This window comes from Rhagoletis pomonella, unplaced genomic scaffold, assembly GCF_013731165.1.
Source record: "Rhagoletis pomonella isolate Grant_MI unplaced genomic scaffold, Rhpom_1.0 Rhpom_scaffold_00001, whole genome shotgun sequence".
Classification (NCBI taxonomy): Eukaryota; Metazoa; Arthropoda; class Insecta; order Diptera; family Tephritidae; genus Rhagoletis; species Rhagoletis pomonella.
In genome coordinates this window covers 91563829-91587613 of record NW_023458555.1, presented here as the reverse complement: position 1 = coordinate 91587613, position 23785 = coordinate 91563829, and the positions used below count along the sequence as shown (strand labels likewise).

The following is a 23785-nucleotide window of genomic DNA, read 5'->3' as shown; positions in this document are numbered from 1 at the left end:
TTAGGAACACGTAGCAATAACTTCGGACATGTAGCCCTTTAGGTAAGTACGATTTTTAGCACATGAAAAAATTGATGTATTGACAGTGTTTGCAATTTCATGTAGACCAAAAGGAAGATGTGCAGCAAAGTGAATTTTTGGACTCGCCATTCTAAAAAGCCATGCAGAGTGCATATTTATATTTGTGGACGGTAGCCAACCACCATAAACTCCACAGCTGTTGACTCCACAGCTTTTATTTGGTGACTTTTGTACCTTTTCCGATAGGATGAATGGGTGTGGCTTCTTTAGAAACAAATATTCTATGTAAGTAAAACATAATTTAAGCTGAACTTTTAAATGTATAATAATTTGGGCACTGTTTTGTATTAGGTACGTAACAGCGCGGCAAGATGCCGATGGAATTAGCGCCTGGCGACCTTATCCACTTACCTCATACCGGCACTAAAAAGAATCAGGTACTAACAAAAATAAGTAAGTAGTGAAGTTGATGTATCTATTTACTGTAGAAACTGCTTTTATATGAATGTCATTACCAGAAAACTAAACCAGCATCTGTCTACATTCACCATGGAAATATACCTACTACAATTCACCAAGGAAAGGCCAACATAGTTCCATGTAGGAGCTTATAGCTCACACACATAGCACAAAGCTCGATTTGGTGTTTAATGCATCTTCTCGCCGGCACAACTGCTTCCACTTTTTCGCCAGATTCGCGCCCGTAGGAAATGAAAAAAAAAATTTATATCGCACGCTTTCCTTTTGTGTTTACTATTACACTTTGTCACGGCACACTTCATTTTGCTTTGTAATGTCTCAATAATTGTTTAAATCCACGCAGAAATATTAACGCAGAAATATTAAAATTGTTATTTGGTTTTTTTCGTATGCTCACAATCAACAATTGCACCAAGATGATGTCACGCACACAGCTGATTCTGTCAAAATCACAAAGAGCGGATTAGCGGTACCGCGATTGGCGCAATCTCTATTTCACTCAATCGTGGAGAGTACCGTGTTTAGAACTATACTCTCATCCAAATTTGCAGCTTTGTTGTTAGCGGGCGGAGAGCCTTTACTTGGACGGCGTTTAAGAGTAGCAGAGGAAGGGGTAGACATAACTCACCTGGAAAACTTAAGCTATATTGTTAATGCTCAACATTCAGAATTGCACACACGAAAAGGTGCGTGAGATAAAGCATATTCAAACAAGACGAGCTTGTGTTTGTAAATCGGAAAGATCCGAAAACTAGTATGATATCGGTGGAGCTCAAAAAAGCACGTCTGTTCACTGCAACTGCTAAAACTTTTCTTTATCGTGAAGGAAGCTTGATAATTTTTCTGGTAGTTGGTAAACTGCAATCAGCTGTTCGATATTTATTCAATTTTAAATCAACCCGCTGCCGAAAAGCATAACCCATATGAGTAAGTAAAATTCCTGAAATTTTCCTTAAGAATTTATTTTTTTATGAAAGAAGCTACGAATCGCTGAATGGTTACCAGACTACAAAAGAAAACTGAAAAGGACGTTCACAGTTGATAAAATTACCGAGTACCAACCAGCAATTTACCAAAACTACCAAAATGGATGTGAAGGCCCGTAGTTTAACATTAGCATTTATTAACTGATAGATAACTTTGACTGAACAAATTCCCTCTCCTACCTTTCTATCTCTTTCATATCAGTGTTAGCAGTGCAAATTAACCATTTGGTTACAATTCTAGAACAAATTTAATAGAACTAAAAGCACGGTTATAAAACAAAATGCATGGTTGTATTTTGGATTACGTTTCCTGTAACAAATTTTTTTTACATACATACATTTATAATTTAGTGGAAAACTAAAATAAAAAATCGTCATTACGGGGGAAATATCGTAGAAACTTCATTGAGCTAAAAAAACGTCAAAATTACGACGAAATCTTCAATTCGGCAACGCTGCCTGCGCATGCGCAAAAGGAAAATTTGGCTCAAAACTATCTCTCTTTGATTGCTGAATCCAAACACATTGCGCAGATAGGTTACTGCCAAAATAGTAGTAAATACATCTTGTAAACACGCTAACTCGAACAAAATTTAGATATTTCAACGAAATTCGATGCCGATGCCTTTGGTATTTAGTATTAAATTTTAACGAAATCTGTAATTACCACGCCCACCTCCCGTGTAGTAATTAACAATATTTTTGTTTTAGTATTATTTTATTATTAATTTTGCTTTTAAATTTACATTTCGAATACATCAACAAATATTTCTGGGTACTTTTGCACCAGTCGTTGCCTATGGGTTAATGACAAAAAAATCCAATACATGCGCAATATTTAATGTATTAATTTTCAAATAAGCATATTGTCAATGGCTGGATTACTGTATACTGTGAAAACACGAATTTGGCATTGAAATTGAGGGCGAATTGGAAGATGACTTGATCGAGTTTTCTAAGGAAAATTCAAACGCAAACACTACTGACGAGCCTTAAAGAGTTCAAAATTCTGGAAATCTCAAAATCTATATAAGCAGTAAAATAAATCCGTGCGAAATCGTACGTAACTATTCCCTGTGATCATGTAATCTTATGCGAATTCTGTCACAATCCTTCAATGATTGAAAGTTGGCGTGAATGTCAAGTAAATATGCAAAGTGTTGTTCGACTGATAGTATAATTTATCTTTAGTATACCTACATATATGTATATTAGACTGCATCACCAAAAACAGTTGCAGTTTTTCCGCCGGGATTACAAAATTTATTATATTTTAAGACGTCCACCAAAATATTTCGGATAAATATTAAGATTTAAGTGAGCTGGACCGATCTGAAAATACCTCCAAAAATGGAGTTTTTTATGAATAAAAATAGTTTCTTAAAGAACTTTTTGGTAAAAGTCCCCTCAGATAACAAATCAGATTAAGCTTAAAAAATCTGCATAAAAATATTTAAAAACCTTTCCAACGGAATCGTAAGAATGAGTTTTTTGATGCTGTGTTTTTACTTTTTTCAAAGATTGATTTACGAAAAACTTGAATAACTGGGCCAAAACTATTCTGATTTAGACTTATGGGATCTCAGTAGAAAGGTTTTTTCACACTGTTCTTATTTCTGTGAGAAAAAGTCATTCATGTCCCAGTATTTATTTTCCAAACACCAGCACATCTTAATTCAACTTTGAATGCCGCTTGTTCATCCTACCTTTCTCTTTCATGCATTGAATAAGTCTATTAGCAAAGAAATAAAAAGGGTGAGAACATACCTTTCCAATGACACCTCTTAAGTCTAAATCGGAGGAGTTAAGGTTCAGTTATTCAAGTTTTTCTTATACCAATCTTTGAAGAAAGTTAAAAAAACAGCATCAAAAATCTCATCATCACGATTCCGTTAAATTTTTTTTAACATTTTTTAAAAATATTGTTATGCAAATTTTTTAAGCTTAAACCGTTTTGTAATTTGAGGAGATTTTTCCAAAAAAAATCTTTAGGAAACTATTTTTATTCATAAAAAAACTCCATTTTTGGAGGTATTTTCAAATCGGTCCAGCTCACTTAAATCTTAATATTTTTCCGAAATATTTTGGTGGACATCTTAAAATATAATATATTTTATAATTCCAATGGAAAAATAGTACAATTTTTTTTTTGTATGGGGAGTGATGCAGTTTAATGTATATGAATGTATGTATGTATGTATTTAAAATTTTCCTGGCTTAACTGAAACCGTAATTGATTGTTGTTCCTAGATCGTAATAATTAGATCGCCAGAGAGGGGGAGCGCCACCCAGCGAGCCTGCGGAGCGGAGGATATTAGTTTACAATATTCTACCTGACCATGAAAAGAAGTAATATTTTAAACTCAACTTAGACTTAATATGTCTTCCTAATTTTTAAGAAGAATTACCGAAACTTTAACAAGTTTTTACTTGTTTAAAGGTATAAAGGAGGTTTTTACTTAAAATCATGGCATTATCCTCAAAAATAGTAAAATCGTATTTAATATCAAGTTAAGGATATTGGTTTACTTGTTTCAAGTACTATATTCATTATATTTTAAGCAAGTAGTTACTTAAAAGCGCAGTTTTTTTCCTCGGAACTACGAAAATATCGTGGTTTTTAAACCCCCCCTGCTGGCGGGAAATGCACATAAAAATTTTGCATCATTTAGTTTAAGATAATAATAGTAAATAAATAATAATGGTAAATATTTTAGGATCTCAACAATTTTTATTGAGCTTGATGCCGTTTCTAATGGTTTATATCCCAGTGACCATGGTGAAGAAGTCTGATGAGGAGATGTGGTGATAGTAGCTATAACTTCTACACACTTATAGGTAAATTATTGGTGTCTTTCCACAACATCTTTTCATTAGAAACGGCCTCAAAATCAATAAAAATTGTTGAATTGTTGTTAAATAACAAAAACAAATTTTAAGAAACTTTTTATTAAAATAGCCTAATGGTGACAACATTGTTTTTCTGTGCAATTAGGGGAACGAAGGGTATTGTGGATTCAGCGTCTAATGGGTACCACCTATTTAAAACAAATAAATGCGAGAGCCATTTAGGGCCAGTTTTTCAGTACATGGCCGTGGTTTCAACTAAGTTTAAACGCCCGATCTGGCTGGTTTAAACTAAGATCAGCCAATCAAATGTCAGCCAGCTGTTCAATTTTAACTCAGTTTACTTAATCTAATATGCATTGGATCTTGACCCCTTTCGATGAAAGGATTGCGTGCACTTTATGAAACTTATGTTTTATGAAACGTACGTTTTATGTCAAGTACTATATTTGCACCTTACACGTTTTTGTTCTAAGAATGTATTTTATCAGATTTTGTATGCTTATTATTTACTTTTTGAAATGTAGAAAATAAAAAAATTACACTAGCGAGTATTGTGGTTTATTTGTATAGTGTCAGCTATTGGTGCTAATAATTTTATAATATTTTATTATTTTTATAAATTTTTGAAATCATGGGAAAGATATATTTTTGCACAAGAATTTAATGTACAGATAGAGGGTGACGTGGTCGACGACGCAAATAAGCTGCTGGAAGGCATGCTGATCGCTGACCCATCTGCTGACCCAAATTGAAAATGGGTCTGAAGGTTGTCCAGATTAACCTCCAGCACTCGAGGCTGGCCTCTGACAACCTTTCCGTCTTCCTGGTGGAGGAAGACATCGCACTCATTCAGGAGCCTTGGGTATGGAACACCGAGGTTAAGGAGCTGCACCTGAATGGATAAGAGGTCTTCTACAAGAAATCGGACGTTAAGCCTAGATCTTGTGTTGTGGTTAAATCTAAATACCATACTTTTTTCATCCCTTCCCACAGCTCATCGGATCTAACAGCTACGAGACTCGAAGCGGCTGGTGGTACCAGCATGGTCATCGCCTCGTGCTACATACCACACAACGAGGACGCACCACCGGATGTGGTTCGTAGTCTAGTGGAGAATTAAGGTGGACAACTGGAGGGTACCTGATCGGAAATCATTTTCTGATCATAGGTACATACTATTCAACTTATCGGTTAGCCAGAATGCTTCCCTTCCTTTTCGTTACCCAAAGAGAACAAACTGGCAGCGGTTCGCCAGTGTGGTCAGTAACAAACTTGGGAAACATCACAATAGTAATTTAACGACCTCGGAAGATATAGAAACCAAGTACAACAAATTCGTAAAGGATCGGCCTTTAAAGTGTCCTGCCCCGTAAGCTCGGGCGGAAAAAATATCCTTCAACTTAAGCTATTCCACGGGCAACTGGCAGACCAATAAAGATAGCTTGAGAATTTACAAAAAAAGCAATTCTCAAAGCAAAACAGGAATCCTGGAGGGACTTCTGCTCTTCTATAGAATCAACGAAAGAATCCGCCAGAATAGGGAGGATCCTATACAACGAACACAACAATCGTTCCTTCCAAAAAAAGGAAGATGGAGGTTGGACCAATAGTTCTAAGGAGACATTAGAACTCCTTCTTCGTACCCATTTTCCAGGCTGTGACCTAAATCAGGTCTCAGGGGTATATAGCAACGTAGCGGCACCATCCATTAATGTCGTTAACGAAATAATCACGCGGGAGAAGATTGCATGGGCAATTAACAGTTTCTCTCCGTACAAATCTCCGGGCCCAGTCATGGGTTGTTTCATGGCTAGAGAGCATTTTCAAAGCATGTTTAATGCTCAACTATGTTCCGTCTACCTGGCAAAGTGTTAAAGTAGTTTTCATTCCCAAGGTAGGCAATAGAGGACACACGGTGCCTAAGCACTTCTGACCCATCAGTCTCTCGTCTTTTGTACTAAAAACTTTCGTGCGGCTATGTGCTTTAGGTTTTTTTTAACAAATTATAACAAAAATTTGCTCCAGCTTTTGCTGAAAGGTAAATAAAAGCTCAGTGTAAATTTTTAGCGCATAATCTCAAAAATGCCAAATTTTGAGATGTGACTCTTTTGAAGACGGTGTGCGATATGTTCCCTTTGAATAAAAGATTTGCTTGAATTCCATTAATTTTGTTTAATATATACTGGAATTTTAATGAAACCACAGCAGAATTCATGGCAACGAGATGGCTGACGAGCTGGCCAGGAATGGGTCGGCTCTAGATATATATCTATATCAAGAGCCTTATCCCTCAGCACTGGAAAAATGTGGCTAACAGTGGGTGGAAAAACCTACAATCCTGTAGGGTCTGCAGGAGTCTGTGGCCCACCTACTGCGCAAAACGCACTGCTTTTCTTATCAAACTAAACAGGAGGGATCTATCTCGACTAACTGGCGTTTACACAGGCCACTGGGCCGTGGAAATATATGCTGCAAGATTAGGACTGGAGCACAATACTTCTTGTCGTAGTTGTAAGTCACCAGATGCAGAAAAAACGGTGGAGCATCTGCTCTGCGATTGCCCAGCACTATGTAGGACTAGAATCAGACTTCTAGGCAAACCCCGCTTTTGCGGTTTAACAGACATATGTGATATTAACCCACTGCAACTTCTTAAGTTCTTGAACTCCACATGCTGGGTTTGAGATATATAACCGACTTCTGCTGCTTTCTTTTAGGGTTTTCTTTTCAGGTTAAATTGCGAGTAGTGGTTTTAAAACGGCACGCACAAGTGCTAATTGGAGTTGTTAAACTTCAACCAACCAACAGCCAGGACGGTTTTATCACCTTTTGTTTCTTTGCTAGAGCTTCTAAAATAATGCAAAAAACGCAATTTTTTTACACCTTGACCTGGTTTTTTATTTTCAAAATCTGGAGCTGATGAAAACTTAATGCTTACGCATTCGTAATCAGCACAAAAATGTCTATCAAAAACACCGTTAACATTTGCCGTACCCAAATTTTTTTCCGTTTTCGTTGGGCTGTGCTATCCATTAAAAATTAGCAAAAATTCATATTTCCCTTTTTTCTACAGAATTTTTTCCTTATGTGGTACGTAAAACCCTTCGCTCCGCTAGACTGTGAAACCGAAAGGCAATTAAAATTTTTTTAAAATAACATTAGGAAATTTGTTACAAATTCCATTGAGTGAATAATGCATATGCTTCGCACAATAGTGTATTTTTTAAAAAACGTAACGTTTATTTGCTGAAGCGCCTGGAAAATTATCGTAGTCAAAACAAAAGTTAAAGACTTTATTACTGAACAATGTTTTTTAACAAATATAATTGAAATATTATTATATAAAATTTACTTTCAATCATGCATTTTCTTTTGATATCTTGCAAACATGTGTTTTGCAAGACGCATCGTTTCTTCAGTTAGCAATCCGCAGTTCGTTTCTTTTACTACATTTTCGTTCAATGATGCATTTAGTGGTAATACAAAATCCAAGTAAGGGTTTGTGCCAATCTTATAAGTTTCTATTGCTTCATAAATCGCTCTAAAAAGAGGTTGTTTATTAGAGTGAAAGTTGCCTCTGTTACCGTGTAATAACTTAATTCCTTCAGCCGATACATTACACACACTTATATACATACAGTGATCTGGTCGATAATTATATTCACAAGGCAACAGAAAGAGGGCGTCTATAAGAGATTAAGTTTTAAAGTTTATTTAAAAGCATACATATACATACGTACAATTGTTTTACCTGAATTATAATAAAAAAACACATTAATTATGTCCTGGTCACCCCAAGTGATACGTAATTTATACTCATTATATATGGGTATAATATGTGAAACCCATTTGTGCGTTCGCATTCGAGTGAGATTCATAAGCATAACACCTGAATTTACTCCCATCCGGCCATAGAAAGGATGGCGCGCGAAACGATTGTACCAACCAATGTTTTCATCTTCATGCTCCGAGGTCAGAGCAGCGAATTGGGAAGCATTAAATCGTTCAAAATATTGCCAAATGTCTGATATGGGAGATAAAAATATAACATCTGTATCCACGTATAACAGAGCATCAACTTCAGTCAGTAGCGCCTGGAAAATATTGAAGAAGAGAAAGTAAACGATTATAACTCAGCAACGATTGAGTATGACAGAGAACAACACGCTCAAAGAGCGTAAACGTGAATTAGGCACACTAGAACAATGGGCGCGTTCATAAGTAGTAGCTGTTGGGTAACCGTTGGCTCTTTGTCTTAGAAACGCACAGTTGAGTAGTTACGCTCAGCCCAACAGTTGGCAACTTTCCGCCATTTTTTCCTGCGGGAAATTTTTACGCTACCTGAACTCAACGTGTTGGGCTTAGCCTAAACAGCTGATAGAAAAGACTTACGACGCTTATATTAAATTTAACGCCGCTTTGTTAGGTGGCAGTTGCAAACAAATTTATTATATTTTATATTACTGACATGATAAAGTATCTAAAATACTTTATAATAATACTACGTTTCTAAATATATGTTTTTAAGATGTTTGCTATATAATTTTACACTCTTTAATTCATTGTAACATTGAACGATTTTTTCAACACGGCGGCCGCTCAGCGTTGAATTCTAAATAGTATAGGCGCAATTATCTCTATTTGTTGCAATTTCATTTGTTTAGATTTATCAGCTGTTCATTTCGCAGCATATTCATCAAGCCGTTTCTAAGACGTAATTGTTGGGTTCAACAGTAGCCAACAGTTTTGTAGCAGATGAGCTAAACAGCTACGTCTTATGAACGTGACCATTCTCACTTTTAGCTAAAAGTATTTTTAGATAGACCGCTAATCGAGCAATTAGCCAGCCAAGATTTTTCGATTAAGGCGCTGATTGAGCTCGATTTACCATACAAAATTTCAATTCTTAGCAGCTAGATTAGTGCTTAATTGAATGCTAATTGAATGCATTTTTTCACGTAATCAGCAAATAGCAATCAGCTGTTTGTTTCTGGTCCTCTTTTACAGCAGATATCCCATCAGAAATGGAAAAAAGGAATTTTAAAATTGTACGCAATCTGCAAACACTTTACCTAAATATACCCAACAAGGACATGAATTTTTGTATTTGCATATATATTAAGTATTTGGTTTTCTGTTATTTTTTGGCCGTTTTTTATGAAAAGTTTTTGCGGAAAAGACAACAATAGTTTATAAATGGTAGAAGTTATAGCAGCTATTTCGGAGATCACCATATCTCCTCATCCTTATCCTCTCTCCATCCTCATCCTCATCAGCTGCCTCAAGCTCAATAAAAATTGTTTATTATGATTTCCCAGGGCAAAAAAATATCAAAGAACCAAATTCTTTACGACGAGCACGCACGCCGTAAAAATAGAAATTAACTAAAAAAAAAACAAAAAAGAAAACATGATCAAGTCTAAACAGCAGCACAATAGTTGCCCTTGATTGCAGTTGGGTTAACATATGGAAAAAGTGGTAAAAGCAACAGTTAATAAAATTGTGGAAAAAACAGTAGTCTAGAAATGGTAGAAGTTACAGCTGCTATTTCGGAGACCACCACATCTCCACATCAGTCTGCTTCATCGAATTCACTGGGATTCGACCCAGCAACTCTAGTTTACAAAGCCAGAGGAGACGTGGTGATCTCCTAAATAGCAGCTGTAACTTCTATGATTTCTATACTACTGTTTTTTCCACAATAATTTTTCATAAAAAATCGGCCTCAAGCTCAATAAAAATTGTTAAAAATAACAAAAAAAAAAACACTTAAGGACGAGCACGCCTACAAGTTAACATTTTAAAATATAAATTAAATAAAAAACAAAAACAACAACCACAATAACCACATGATCAAGTCTGTCAAGCCTTTGATTTTGATGGGTTGACATATGAAAAAAGTAGAACAAGCAACAACAGTTTATAAGGCGAACTTAGCGCAGAGGATAGACCACTGGCTTTGTAAGCTGGAGACGCTGGTTCCAACCCCAGTGAACTCGATGAAGAAGCCTGATGAGAAGGTGTGGTGATCTCAGAAATAGAAGCGATAACTTCTCCTATTTATAAACTACTTCTCCTATTTAGAAACTACTACGCACTGAATGTGTACATAATTAAGTGCATACATATACGCATTTGAAGAAAGCAGTCGGTGACCCTATCAAAAAAATAAAGCCTTATTGCACGCCTAACGCTGAGCTCTTTCATTTGACATCTTTTGTTTTTAATGTAACGAACGGTGTGGATCTTATAATTTTTTAGACAGGTGGAAACTATTTAAAAAAATATAAAACTTCATTGCATATCTGGAGGTTAAATTCTTTCATTTAACAACTCACTTTTTAGTCCAGGTGGCAACCCTCTTCGAAGAAATAAAACCTTATTGCACAACTGAAGGCCAAGCCCTTTCATTTGACTGTTTATTTTTTATAATTGCACTTAAGAACAATTATAGTGGGTGTATGTACATTAGGGTGGTCCAAAATAAGTAAAGTAGGATTGTTCTATATCGATAAAAAGTATACCCCTATTTTTTATTTTGAAAAAAGGCGTGAGTACTACGTACTCATGAAATTTGATGTGTAAACATATGCGAACGGCAAAGCATAAAAGTACGTTTACATATAAATATAATCTCATTAGCTGTCAAATTGGTTGTGCTTGTTATTCACACAACTCGAGGAAAAGTTAAACTTCTTCTCTGTGCCACCGTGGTCACTATTTTCAGCTACACACATTATGCTCTTAAAATATATTTTAACTGAATACTTTATTAAGAATACCTTTACAAACCTCTTTTCCTTACTAGCGTCAATTTTTGTTTACTTTTACATTTGACATTCCTCCTCTTCTTCGCAAGTATAATCGATAAAACTAGGTTGGACACCAAAAAGTTATCAGTTTAATCTGGAATAATTTTATAATTATAATTTTGTATGGCTAATCTCTTTTTCTGATTACAGATTAGGGAGTTAAGCTCGAAAATGTTGATAATCTTTTTATATGTAAAGCTATTCACCGTCATTGCGAGAGTCGTGTGGAATTCAAGTCTTTTTTCGAGAGTCAAATCGTATCGAAAATTTCACGTCATTGCCTAAAATTTCCACTCGACTAGTGTAGACAATGCTACTGTTGTCGAGTCGTACAATTTAGCCTAATTTACGACTTACGCAATCAGGCTGATTATTAGACGACTCAGTTACCTACATACACATGTAGGTTAGGTTAGAAATTAAACACTAATTTCAATTAATTTTATTCATTTTGCTGATATAACATTTTTTATTCATTTTCATTTTTAATTCTTTTAATAGATGAAATTATCGGTATGATTGATAAAATATGATACTTGTACTTATATATTTGTGACTCAAGGACGTTAAAATATCTTAAAAGCACCGCATTAATTAGCTTTTAGTTTGAACATTTCTATTTGTACATATTCCTAAATTTAATTTTTCTTTTCGGAATATAATCTGTGGTTGATGTAGTTGAGAGCGATTTTTGGAGAGTTGTGTAGAGATCGAAGCTGCAAGATTTTACCCGATGCTTTTTTTGTTTCGTACGTTTTGCTGTTACTCACTTTTTACTCTCACTTCAGAGAGTGATTTTGCTGTTTGACCTTTTTCCAGGATTGGATCAAAGCTATTATATCATCCATACATATGTATTAGAGTGGTTCAAACATTTTTTTTTTTTGGAAATTCATAAACGCTACCCCAAATTATTGTTATTTGTGATAAAAAAAAAGAAACGTGATTTTTTTATTTTGAAAAAAAAGTTTTCTTAGAGGTCGCGCTGGTCGGTTTTTTATAAAAACGCTGATGTTCTCAATTTTTTTATTTTCTTGACATGTTAAAATGCAACTAAAAATTTGTTTTTACATATAATTACTCTGGTATTATTGGGGAACATTCCCTTAATTACATACCTGTCTTGGGCAGTTAGAATGGGTCTAGTGCCCGAAAATATGCTCTCGAAAAGAGACTAGTAAAGTTAAATCGTTGATACTGAACGATTTACGCATTGTCATGGGTTGGAACTTGTTACCACGGTATTTCTGGGATTGCTAATTAGGGATCTGAAGTGGGGTTTTTCGAAATTCAAAATGGCGGTCCATTTTTTTAAGAAATGATTGGATTTGTTCGAGACCCGACACTCGAGAGTTTTTGGGTCGCCTATTACGAACCTGAAGTCAATTTTTTTAAATTCAAAATGGCGGATCCAATATGGCGATCAAATTAAAAAAGCACTAAAATTAAAACGTTGATACTGAAAGTTTTAAACATTGTCAAGGGTTAAAACACGTTTCCAGTGGGTTTGTGGGGTTGCTGATTACGAATCTGATGTCAGATTTTTAAAATTCAAAATGGCGGTTAAGAGTTTCAAACAAATCCAATCATTTTTTTAAAGTTCGTCGCCATTTTGGATCCCCCACTTTGAATTTTAAAAATCTTACATCAGATACGTAGTCAGCAACCCCAAAAACCCATTGGAAACGTGTTTTAACCCTTGACAATGTTTAAAACGTTCAGTATCAACATTTTAATTTTAGTACTTTTTTTTAATTTGATCGCCATATTGGATCCGCCATTTCGAATTTAAAAAAATTTACTTCAGATTCGTAATAGGTGACCCCAAAAACTGTCGAGTGCCGGGTTTCGAACAACTCCAATCATTTTTTTTAAATATGGATCGCCATTTTGAATTTCGAAAAACTGACTTCAGATTCCTAATTAGCAACCCCAGAAACCCCCTGGTAACAAGTTCCAACCCATGACAATGCGTAAATCGTTCAGTATCAACGTTTTAATTTTACTAGTGTCTTTTCGAGAGCATATTTTCGGGAACTAGACCCATTCTAATTATCCAAGACAGGTGTGTAATTAAGGGAAAGTTCCCCAAAATTCCCCAATAATACCAGAGTAATTATATGTAAAAACCACATTTTTAGCTGCATTTTAACATGTCAAGAAAAAAATTGAGAACATCCGCGTTTTTATAAAAAAGCGACTAGCGCGACCACTAAGAAAACTTTTTTTTTTCAAAATAAAAAATACGTGTCTCCTCTTTTTTTATCACAAATAACAATATTCTGATGTAGCGTTTATGAATTTCCAAAAAGAGTGCTTTTATGAACCACTCTAATATGTATATTATGCATACATATATTCAGGTATGTTCATCAGTTATCAACGGTCCCAGTTAAAATGTTTTCAGTATTTTTTTTAAATTTTCGCTTGCTTTTTTATCAAAATAGGCTACTAAACCTATGCCTAAAACTATCTACGAATATCAAAACCAGTTGCAACAAACGAGTTCATACATAGGTATGCACGTGCAGAGTTTGCATAATCGGAAGTAATAATCAATTGTAACGCATTTCCTCTCACTCTGAATATGCCTAAATGTATGCAACCATTTGCAATAGCACAGGGCGCTTCTAATGAAATTAAAAATTTGTTGCTGCAATACACATGCTAGCCCATCGAAATTTTCTGCTGGGCTATGCGTTACAGGTTCGCAAATTTTACCCCTACCGAAACCAAAGATGTATACGCATCAATAAAAAAATATTTAGAGGTCGCGCAAAGCGTTCCAACTTGTGCATGTATTTTGTATGAGAAAACAATAATTTTGGGTGGAAATGGTGTGGAATTCTTGAAAATCAATATTTTTGGATCGGAGAGCTCTGGTTCTCTTCAGGATACTTCCAATAACAATATCCAATTATTTACTTAACCATTTTTTAATAATGAAGATTTTTTATTTATACCCCCAAGGCATTTTCTGGCATTTTCTATGGGTCTTGGCGGTCCTATAAAATATAGTTACTAAGAAAAAATTGTTAAAAAAATAACTGAGTTTTATTATCTGTTGAAGTGAAACAGTGTCTTCCAACGCCAACGCATATGTATGTATGTATGTACATATATATGTAGATTAAAGACAAATTACCAATGTCAAATGTTCATCTACTACCGGATACAATATCCGAAAGAAAATTTATTTACTTATTTTTCATGTCGCCTGGATACACGTATATGTAGATAAAGGACCTCCACGCACGGGATCCCGGAAATAGCGATCCATATCTTGGGAAGCGCACGCGCATTTGCTACACGACGTAACAGCCACACCTACAAACACTCATATCACAAACATATTGCCACCACCGCACAACAAACATACACCCGGGCTGCAGGAAAACTCACAGAGATACATCCATACACACCAGCAGCAGATATTCGCCACACAACCATTTACTTGCTACAAAAAAAAATTCACCGAGGGAGGAACGGCATATACATAACTTGCTTAGTAAGCAACAACAACAACGCCGTCACCAATGTTCGAAGGATCTTGACTGGAGCAGGCCAACCGCTCCTGGGTGGTAGTAACAGAAAAGAAGAAATACAGCAGAGAGTCTAACAGCGAGGGAAAACCCTACCAGTATCCATAACGTGAAGAGGAGCCACGCCGCGAAAGCATACGTAGTGGGCGCTACGCTTCGCCGCCGATCCGCAGCAGTGCCGCAAACACGACGATCAACTCTTTCGTTTTTGCTTTTGTTTAAGTGCTCAGACCCAGTATTAATAGGAGCCCTTAAATTTGTATTTATTGCTTTTTTCACCTTTTATGAGTTGTCATTTGCTGCAGCATTTCTTTATTTTCATATTCCGTTGTCTTTTTTTGCAATTTGTCCTAATTTAAATGTTCCAGGTATTTGAGGTTTTTAGGGAAATTAGAGCCGCTGGAAAATTAATTTGAATTTTCAGGTTTTTTTTCTTTTTTTTTCACACCTTGGCAATCGGCCACTTGCGTAAATAATTTTTGTTGCTACTTAAGTTCTTTGGTTTCACTTTATCGCGGCATTTTAAATATATACCACTCGACATATGCATATACGTATGTATGTACATGGGTATATATATGCACACGCATGTGTACACCCAGAAGTGGTTATACATACATATGTATATTTATATGCATATGTACGTAGGTATATGCAGATAAAGTTTTTTTGTTTGCTGTACTCGCGTTTTTTAGTATTGAATCTCACTTTTTAAACGCAGTTTCTTTATATATATTTTTTATGTATTACACACCACTAGATTTTTTATTAACTAATTTTAGTTTTTCTGCCAAGCTATTCCGCGCAATATATATTAATTTTCTTTTCTTAGTAGAACGGTTTGCCGCGTGGGGCAATGACCCGCTCGATGCCCCGAATCACGAGCGATTGATAGCACAGTGAGTAGATTAGTAGGTAAAGACCTCAGCCCTTTGGCTGCAGGAGCAAATATGTACATATGTATGTATGATCGTTTGAATGGTAGGTTCTCGAATTCCCCACAGGCTCTCAACAGCATGCTGGTACCATCACCGCTGGAGACCTAGGTGACAGAGACCGGCTTTGAGTACTAATAAAATTAGTATACTTATTCATGATCAGGCATGGGCAGAGAGTTAGCATGTGCTAAAAGAGCATAAGCGTCGCGATGAGAACACGACAGCATGCAAAATGAATTAGGCACACTAACACATTCTCACATTTAGCTCACGCTTGTTTGGGGTAGTGCCCACCTCTGTTCATGATCCATAAAAATTAGTGCAAATGAGCACTTACACTAATTCAAAAAATGACTAAGAGTAATTTCCACCAAAGCAAGAACACACTCAAAATATACTAACTCTTATTTGTGGCGGCAGTTTTTGTCTCTATCGAGTATAGTCTACCCAGCTGGATTTTACTCATTTGCTCGAGTGAGAGGCTGAAAATAATTTCAATGAGTTTAATATTATTTGTGTTCTGCTTTGTTCTACATCAGTGTTGGCATTTTTGGTAAAATTGTACTTTTTTGATACAATTTCGTTTACTACGCAGTACTTTTTAGTACAATTTTGTGACTATAAATATATGTGACCTGGTCTACGGAAAGGGGGCTTAGGTGTCAAAAAATCAATTTTCACTTTTTGGTTGATTCGGATGGAAGATGAGATGCTTTTTCACGTGGTGAAAAGCAGAAAATCCTAACTTGCTTAGAAGTGTACTAAAAATAATAATAATATTAATAATAATAATAATAATATTAATAATAATAATAATAAAACTATAATAATATTCCGACCAACAACAACACTTACTGGACCAACAACTACACTTACTGGACCAACAACAACACTTACTGGACCAACAACAACACTTACTGGACGTCCGGCGCGGAGAACAATTAACGAGATAATGAGAAACTGACGAAACGAGTTGCTTACTTTTAACAGCTTTTTCACAGAAAACTAGTTTTCGCACGTAAGCTCCCTTTTCGTAGACCAGGTCACATATACGTAGCTTCGAAAATTCACTGTGGGAATTCGTTTTATCTTTTTGTCTTCGCCTTCTCGTTTTTGCCTTTGTAAGTTTTGAAAAAAGGTTTTGAAGTAACCATTATAACATAGCAAAAGGTGTGCTATCAACCTCACGTTCCTAGGCAAGTTTTGAAAGAATATTTTCGATACTAAATCTTATTAAAACAAAATGTCGAAATCAGCTTCATATAGTTAGAAACAGTGTCATCGTTAATTTTTTATGTTCTTAAATATCATAACTCACGACACTCATATATTGACTAGAGTTGACTACTTATTTTATTATTTTTTAATTCTAATTATTTGTTTATAAAAATATTGTTAATTCCTTAACAAAAACTGTATGAAAAAAAAGTTTAAATCTTTGAACAACATTAAAAAAAATCGATTAACTTTCGTAAAAGTCTCCAGATTTCTATTTCAATTTTAGTATAATAAAGTGCAAGTTTAAAGCGGCTGGAATTTGCCGTCAATGTCATATTATCTAAACGCCTTTTTTTTTTAACGAAGAAAATGAGCAACACCTTCATCAAAAAAAAATATATATATATTAAAAATCAACGATAAGTCGCAGCTATTTTAAACCTGCACTTCATTCACATTGATCGGACTACAAACGGCATTCTCAAAACATGTATTTCTAGGAAATCAAGTTAAAAGCCCGGAATTTTTACGAAAGTTTGTTGATATTTTTAATGTTGCGCAAAAATTTACCCTTGGGGTTTTATTAGAGTATAAACTGCATTTTTATAAACAAATAATTAAAATTAGATAATTTTAAGATAAATGGCCAATCTTGTCAATATGTGAGTGTCGTAAAGTTTTGATAAGCACTGAAATACTAAAAATAAAATGTCAAACTTTAGTACTGAATTCAAAGAAGATGTTTCCTTTATCCATGCATAATAACTTAAAAAATGTGTTTGTTAAGAAGTGTACCTTAAAATATGTGCATACACATTTATGTTCAAAGTGTAAAATGTACCTACATAAACTTTCCCATGAATACCATCAAATCATTGATCTTGAAGGGAATCTATGTATGCATGTACTAAGAAAATATATGAGCAAATTAAAAAGTCGATGCAATTTACAGTCGAAAAGTATAGTTTTTGTATAGATTTCGTACTGAAGGAACAATTTCATTTCCCAACACTGTGCGACATGCGAGCGCCACCATAAACAACCCAATAAACATTCGGTTTGGTTAACAATTCGAAAACAATTGGAAAACCAATCTTTTTTCGAGTCTCACCTTCGATAATGAATGTGAAATAGGTTAGTATTTACTTCGAGAACTAGGCCATTCTCCAGCAAAACGGAACCCTTGTTATCCAAAGTATTTTTCTTTCGTTATGAATTCGAAATCTAGCCCACTATCGAATTGGAATTTTAATATGAGAGAGTTATTTTCTTCGAGAATGAGCTGGATTTCATTTTCTCTCTTGTTACTATGGTTTCCATTTTTTTTCGAACCCATCTCGACTGTATTTCCAATATGCTATGAACGTTGGAAAACTAAGGTTGTTTATAGGTTGGTTCTCAGTTCAATATTCATATTGGATATCGGTCATTTTCGAACGTTCGCCAAAATGTTTATTGGGAAGTGTGAGCTAAAAGTGAGAGTGTGTTAGTGTGCCTTCGCTTTCTCGTCGCTTGTACATGCCCAATAAATATTTTGGCGATCATTCGAAAATGACCTTCGATATCCAATATGAATATTGAACTGAGAACCAACCCATAAACAACCTTAGTTTTCCAACGTTCATGTAGTTAAAAACGGACAGATAGCCAGTTTAGCAGCGCATGTACACGACTGAGGACCTACTCTGATCTAAATCAATCAATAAACCGTTTTTTAGCTCCCTTTGACAATGTGATTTGACCTATTTAACGACAAATGCCATTGAACTTGACATAGTGAAAACCAGCCTTAACGTCCGTCACTATCTTTTTTGACCTTAAAATTCTACCCTCAACGTCAGCAAAGAATTTTTACTTCAAAATAAAATTAGTTAATGGGTTTTTAATGCTTTTTATAATTTTAATGCAATAAATTATTGCAATAGCATTCATTTAAACATTTTAATGTTAATACAAAAAAAAATCATTAGCATTATTTCTTCGGAATTAATGCATTGAAATTTTCATTTACATTAAATATCAAAAATTAATGCCTTAATCTTTTTCATTTACATTAAAATGCTATGCCTTAAAAAATTTAATGCGTTTTTTCACAACTCTGGTATTCGGATATTTCTTTGAATATTATTTAAACAAAAAAAAAAAAAACTAGGAATTAATAAATTTGTTAATTGTGGAGTAAAGAGGGAAAAGAGAAAACATGCGTTGAATCATTTGTATCTTCTGAATAAGTAGTGAGGGCAATCATGGAGTGCTGAGCACAAGTTTTTGGTGTGGGTGTTGCACTTGTGCAACAGAGGGGAAGAGGGAGTGTACAGACGGAACGACAACTGACTTAGAATTGACAGACTGTTAGATAGACGGACTGACGTCAGGCTCAGGGGGCGTTGTAAGTTAAGTGAAGAGTCACGCCAAAGCCCAAGGCTTCGCGTGGAGTTCATGTTGAAGAAGGGTGGGATGACTCCACCTGACAGGACGGGACTGGACCATTTCTCTATAGTGCTTTCTCTCTCTTTTTTTCTTATTTTTCTTTGTTATTTATGACCATCCGCACTAGTAATTCTCCATATCACCAGGCACGATTAACTTTTTGTTTGTGTAGCAACGACCATGGCATGCAACCGTAGTTTTTTCTCCTTGCATTCCACTATCATATTTACTCTATTTTCTATCGGACGTGTTGGGTCAGAGGGTATCATCACTTATGATCATCACAGGTGATTTGTGCCCAACTGGCAAATATGGGGGTGTGGCCAGTCTCATTTTCAGAGTGCCTTCTAAGGACGCCAGCGTGAGGGGTGTTAAGGGTAAGTGTAGCAGCGCGATTGGAGCCAAGACTCCGAAGGCTGTTGTGCTACACTTGTTAATGGCATGAGGGGGTTTAGATGACTTTGACATTGGACAGTAGACTCACGGACCAACACTCCTTCAATGACCTCGCCAAGGCACCACCAACACACACCGAAGCAAAACTGAATATGTTCATACTTACATAAGCCAACAACAAAAACTAAATCCATAATAATTGTACGTACAATTTTTAACAAAAGCGAACAAATAAAAGTAAAGTTGCGTTCTGAAGAAAAAACCCAGTTTCTTTTGAAATTTATTCGAATTAATTCTAAGCGCACTTTATCTACGTTATTTCGATTATCATTACCCCTTTAGATTACCTTTTCCTATTATTAGCAGAATATTCTTACTTTATTTTGGTTATAATCTCGAATTATCACACAATTTATTATTATAGCTTTTTATTTTTGTATACCTTATACTTACACATTTTCATTGCATATTTATCACGTTTTATTTTTCATTTTAATATACACGCCTATATATATATATATATATAGGCCACTCTAAGGTATATGTGTGGCGAATTCAATATAAGTTCAATTCTGGGTGTGCACATGTATACATACATATATATATATATATATAACGTATATATACATATATGTATGTATGCATGTGCACACCCAGAATTGAACTTATATTGAAGTCGCCACACATATACCTTAGAGTGGCCTTTTTGGGTCGATTATCAAAAACCGAAAGTTTTCGCACGAAAAAACATGAGGTTGGCAAGGAAAATAAATATGAAATTTGTTTTTTCGGGATCCGGAAATTCCGAGTGGTTCCGAGTTGATCATTTTGATTTTGAATAGGAAATATGTTGAAAATTAAATTATTATTTTAAATTTTCAGCTTTTACGACCATGAAACCCAATTTTTTATTTCTGAATTGTTTTTTATTGAAAACTGAATACATTTACCTTTTTAAAGTGCTCAAAAGTCTGACGTTCATTGAAAAACCATGGTACACGATAATATTAAAGCTGAGAAAAATATGAAATCATCATTTATATCATTTGAGATCTAATAATAATAATATTTAATATCATTTTAAATAAAGTATAATGTAGAATTTTTCTTATATATACTTAAAAAAAAGAAATGCAAAAAAAAAGAAATTGTTGTAATTTCGACCTTTTTGGTCGAAAAAGCTCAACCCGGTACCTCTAGGAATCACCTGAAGGCTTTTAAACTAATTACGTATTTATTTATATCCCCAACCTCAAATTATTCTGTGCGAAAACTTTTGGATTCATGAATTTAAAATTTTTCATTCAAAAAGGCCACTCTAGTATACACACATACACACATATAACCTAAATATACACTCTAAGTTTTAAGCGATAGTGTTCAGAAACGGATTCTGATTTTTATTATCTAAAGTGTTTTTTTTTTTGAATTTGGATTGAATTTCGTTACGATCGATTTTTTTTTACTGAATTTTATTTACCTTGAATTAGTTTTTTTATCGCTTTACCGGGAAATATTTAGCGACGCCTTGTCAAAGCCATCCGTGGGGTTGATATTTTAATTAATTCGAGTGAATGGACGAGCGTGAGGAAGAGGAGATAGTGCCAGGTGGATTAGGGCTCTTGAATTCAGGCCGGATAGTAACAAGAAGTGTATCGAGGGCACTAGAGAACCAAATCGCAGGCTCTCCGTTCATACAAATCGACACAGGTATCTCGTACTACTTAAATAGGTGCACGTCCAGAGTGTTTGGAATATTAGGTAGTGGGGAAAATCGCTCTGTTATTCAGATAACCGAGAAAGTGACCACAAGTTCAGCAAATAACAGCTTTAGTTTTTCGCGCGAGCTGGAAGAAATCCTTGAAATGTCGGAGCAAGACCAAGGGAATGTGCCACTTAGTGACTCTGCGGCCGGAAGCTCAAAATCCGCAGGTGGGGGACCCAGTTCATCCGCAATAAGTGTTGAGAAGCTGAGCCGAATGAAGGCGATGATGGCGCAACAAAATGACATGCTTCATACGCACGCCGTTCAATTTCGGTTGATCTCATACAAGTAGCATGTGCATGAGAAATTTTTGACAATAAATTGGCGGCGTGCGTGAATATTAGGTTAGCCTGTAACCCATCACCAGGTATTTACCGACTTTCATTATCTGGTTACCGGTAACGCCTTGAAGTGGTATTGGCAGGTCCTGGAGGATCATGCAGATGATGAAAGCATCGGCTACTCTGAGCTTAGATCGGAACTGCTGAACCACTTCAAGACGGCGGAATCAGACTACGAAATCATAACAGAAATTATGGAAAGAAAGCAACAGGCGTTCGAATCTTTTGATGATTTTTTATGGTGATGTCCATAACCTAACTTTCCGCCCCGCAAGAAAATTCCGGAGAAAGAGTTAGTTGGCATTATTAGGGGCAACCGTAAGCCGAATTTAGCCAATATACCTTTTGCTTCCGATGGAATCTCTATCCGACCTCAAGAGTGAGTGTAGAAGGGCCGAATAGGTGATGAAGGAAAATAGAAACAGGGCTAAGCATGTAAATGAGATAGACTTTCCAGATCCTCCTATAGTACTCAAGGGCGAGGATAGTATAGTGGAAGAATAGGCAGATAGACAAGCTAATAGGAAAACTTTACATCAAAGGAAGATGAAACAGCACTTAAGAGAATATTTTGCGAGGAAGTTAAAGAAAAGAGGAAAAAAATAGGAATTTTATGAAAATACAGAAGATGAGGGCAAAGAAGAAGAATCTTAAAAGGATACGTAATAAGGTTATTTCAACCATTGTCACTTTAAACTTTGATAATAGGTTTTTCGCGAAAACTAAAATAGGGGGGTTTGAAGTATTAGCACTGTTAGACTCTGGAGCAGGAGCGAGTTGTTTAGGGAAAAACGCGAGCACCTTAATAAAAGACCAGGAAGACCTAATAATGCCAATTAAGGGTCAGAGGATTAGGACGGCAAACGGTGGGGAAACGTCGGTAACTGTCGCCAAGCGTGACTTGTCCTTCGATGCAGTGCAGCACACACTGACTTCGGAGCAATGCCTACCTTTAGAGCGCGTAAAAGCCCAGTTCCCGAGGTTTGCGGTTTTAGGAGTAGGAAAGCCAGACGTAGAAGAATATGTCATCGAAGTGACAAATGAAAGTTTACCGGTGAAACAAAGATTTTACCCCATATCTCCAGCGATTCAAAAAACTGATCTACGGTGAGCTCGACCGAATGTTGGAAATGGGGGTAATTGAAGAGAGCAATAATAGTTGGAGCTGGCCTGTATCGCTGGTTGTAAAGGGGACGAAAAATCGCTTGTGTCTCGATGCGAGAAAAGTAAATGATAAGTAGATTACAAAATACTCGTTACATTTCCGCTATAGATCTAAAAGACGCGTTCTGGCGAATTTGAGAGAAAGTCCAGAAAAAAGACTGCATTCACTGTGCCCGGTAGGCCTTTGTATCACTTTACAGTGATGCCATTCGGCTTGTGCAAGGTCATCCCCGCTTCCCTTCGTGAATCTGTGTTTGTGTATTTAGACGACTTACTTGTTTGTTTAGTTGATTTTTCGTATCTTTGTTAGAAAAGGTCGCTAGATGTCTGCGTGAGGCAAAGTTGACTATAAATGTCGAAAAAAAGTTAATTTTGTTTCACAGAAGTCAGGTACTTGGGCTACGTTGTAGGCAACGGATGCATCCGTACATATGCTAACAAGATCGCCGCTGTAAGAGATTTCCCTGAACTAAGGACCCCTAAGCAGCTCAGGAGGTTCTTGGGGATGTCCGGCTGGTACCGCAGGTTCATACGGGATTACGCGACTATTGCAGCGCCGCTGCACGACTGCCTCACAAAGGAAAAGATTAAAAAGTTCACAATGACAGATGACGCGAAGGCAGCTTTTGAGCCCTTAAAGCAAAGCCTCATATCGGCCCAAGTGTTGGCTCACTCGGACTTCAACAAACGTTTTTATATACAGTGCGACGCATCGACTGACGGAGTGGGGGGAGTTCTTTTCCAATTAGACAAGGACGGTAACGAAAGACCAATCGCGTACATATCAGCAAAACTAAAAAAAGCTCAACGTACAACTCGAGCTAACGTGTTTAACTCTGCTC

General features: G+C 35.8%; 1 protein-coding gene across 1 annotated transcript in view; it reads right to left on the bottom strand.

Moving 5' to 3' along the window:
• Positions 1-7616: 7616 nt before the first annotated feature.
• The window catches only part of LOC118748829 (glucoside xylosyltransferase 1-like), a gene marked incomplete at its 5' end in the record, with an annotated part of 96157 nt that continues 79988 nt past the window's right edge, over positions 7617-23785 (bottom strand). Inside the window, 2 exons of the mRNA XM_036483533.1 lie at positions 7617-8023; positions 8089-8431. Of these exons, the coding sequence (XP_036339426.1) occupies positions 7692-8023; positions 8089-8431 (675 nt within the window). The remainder of the gene's footprint in view (positions 8024-8088; positions 8432-23785) is intronic.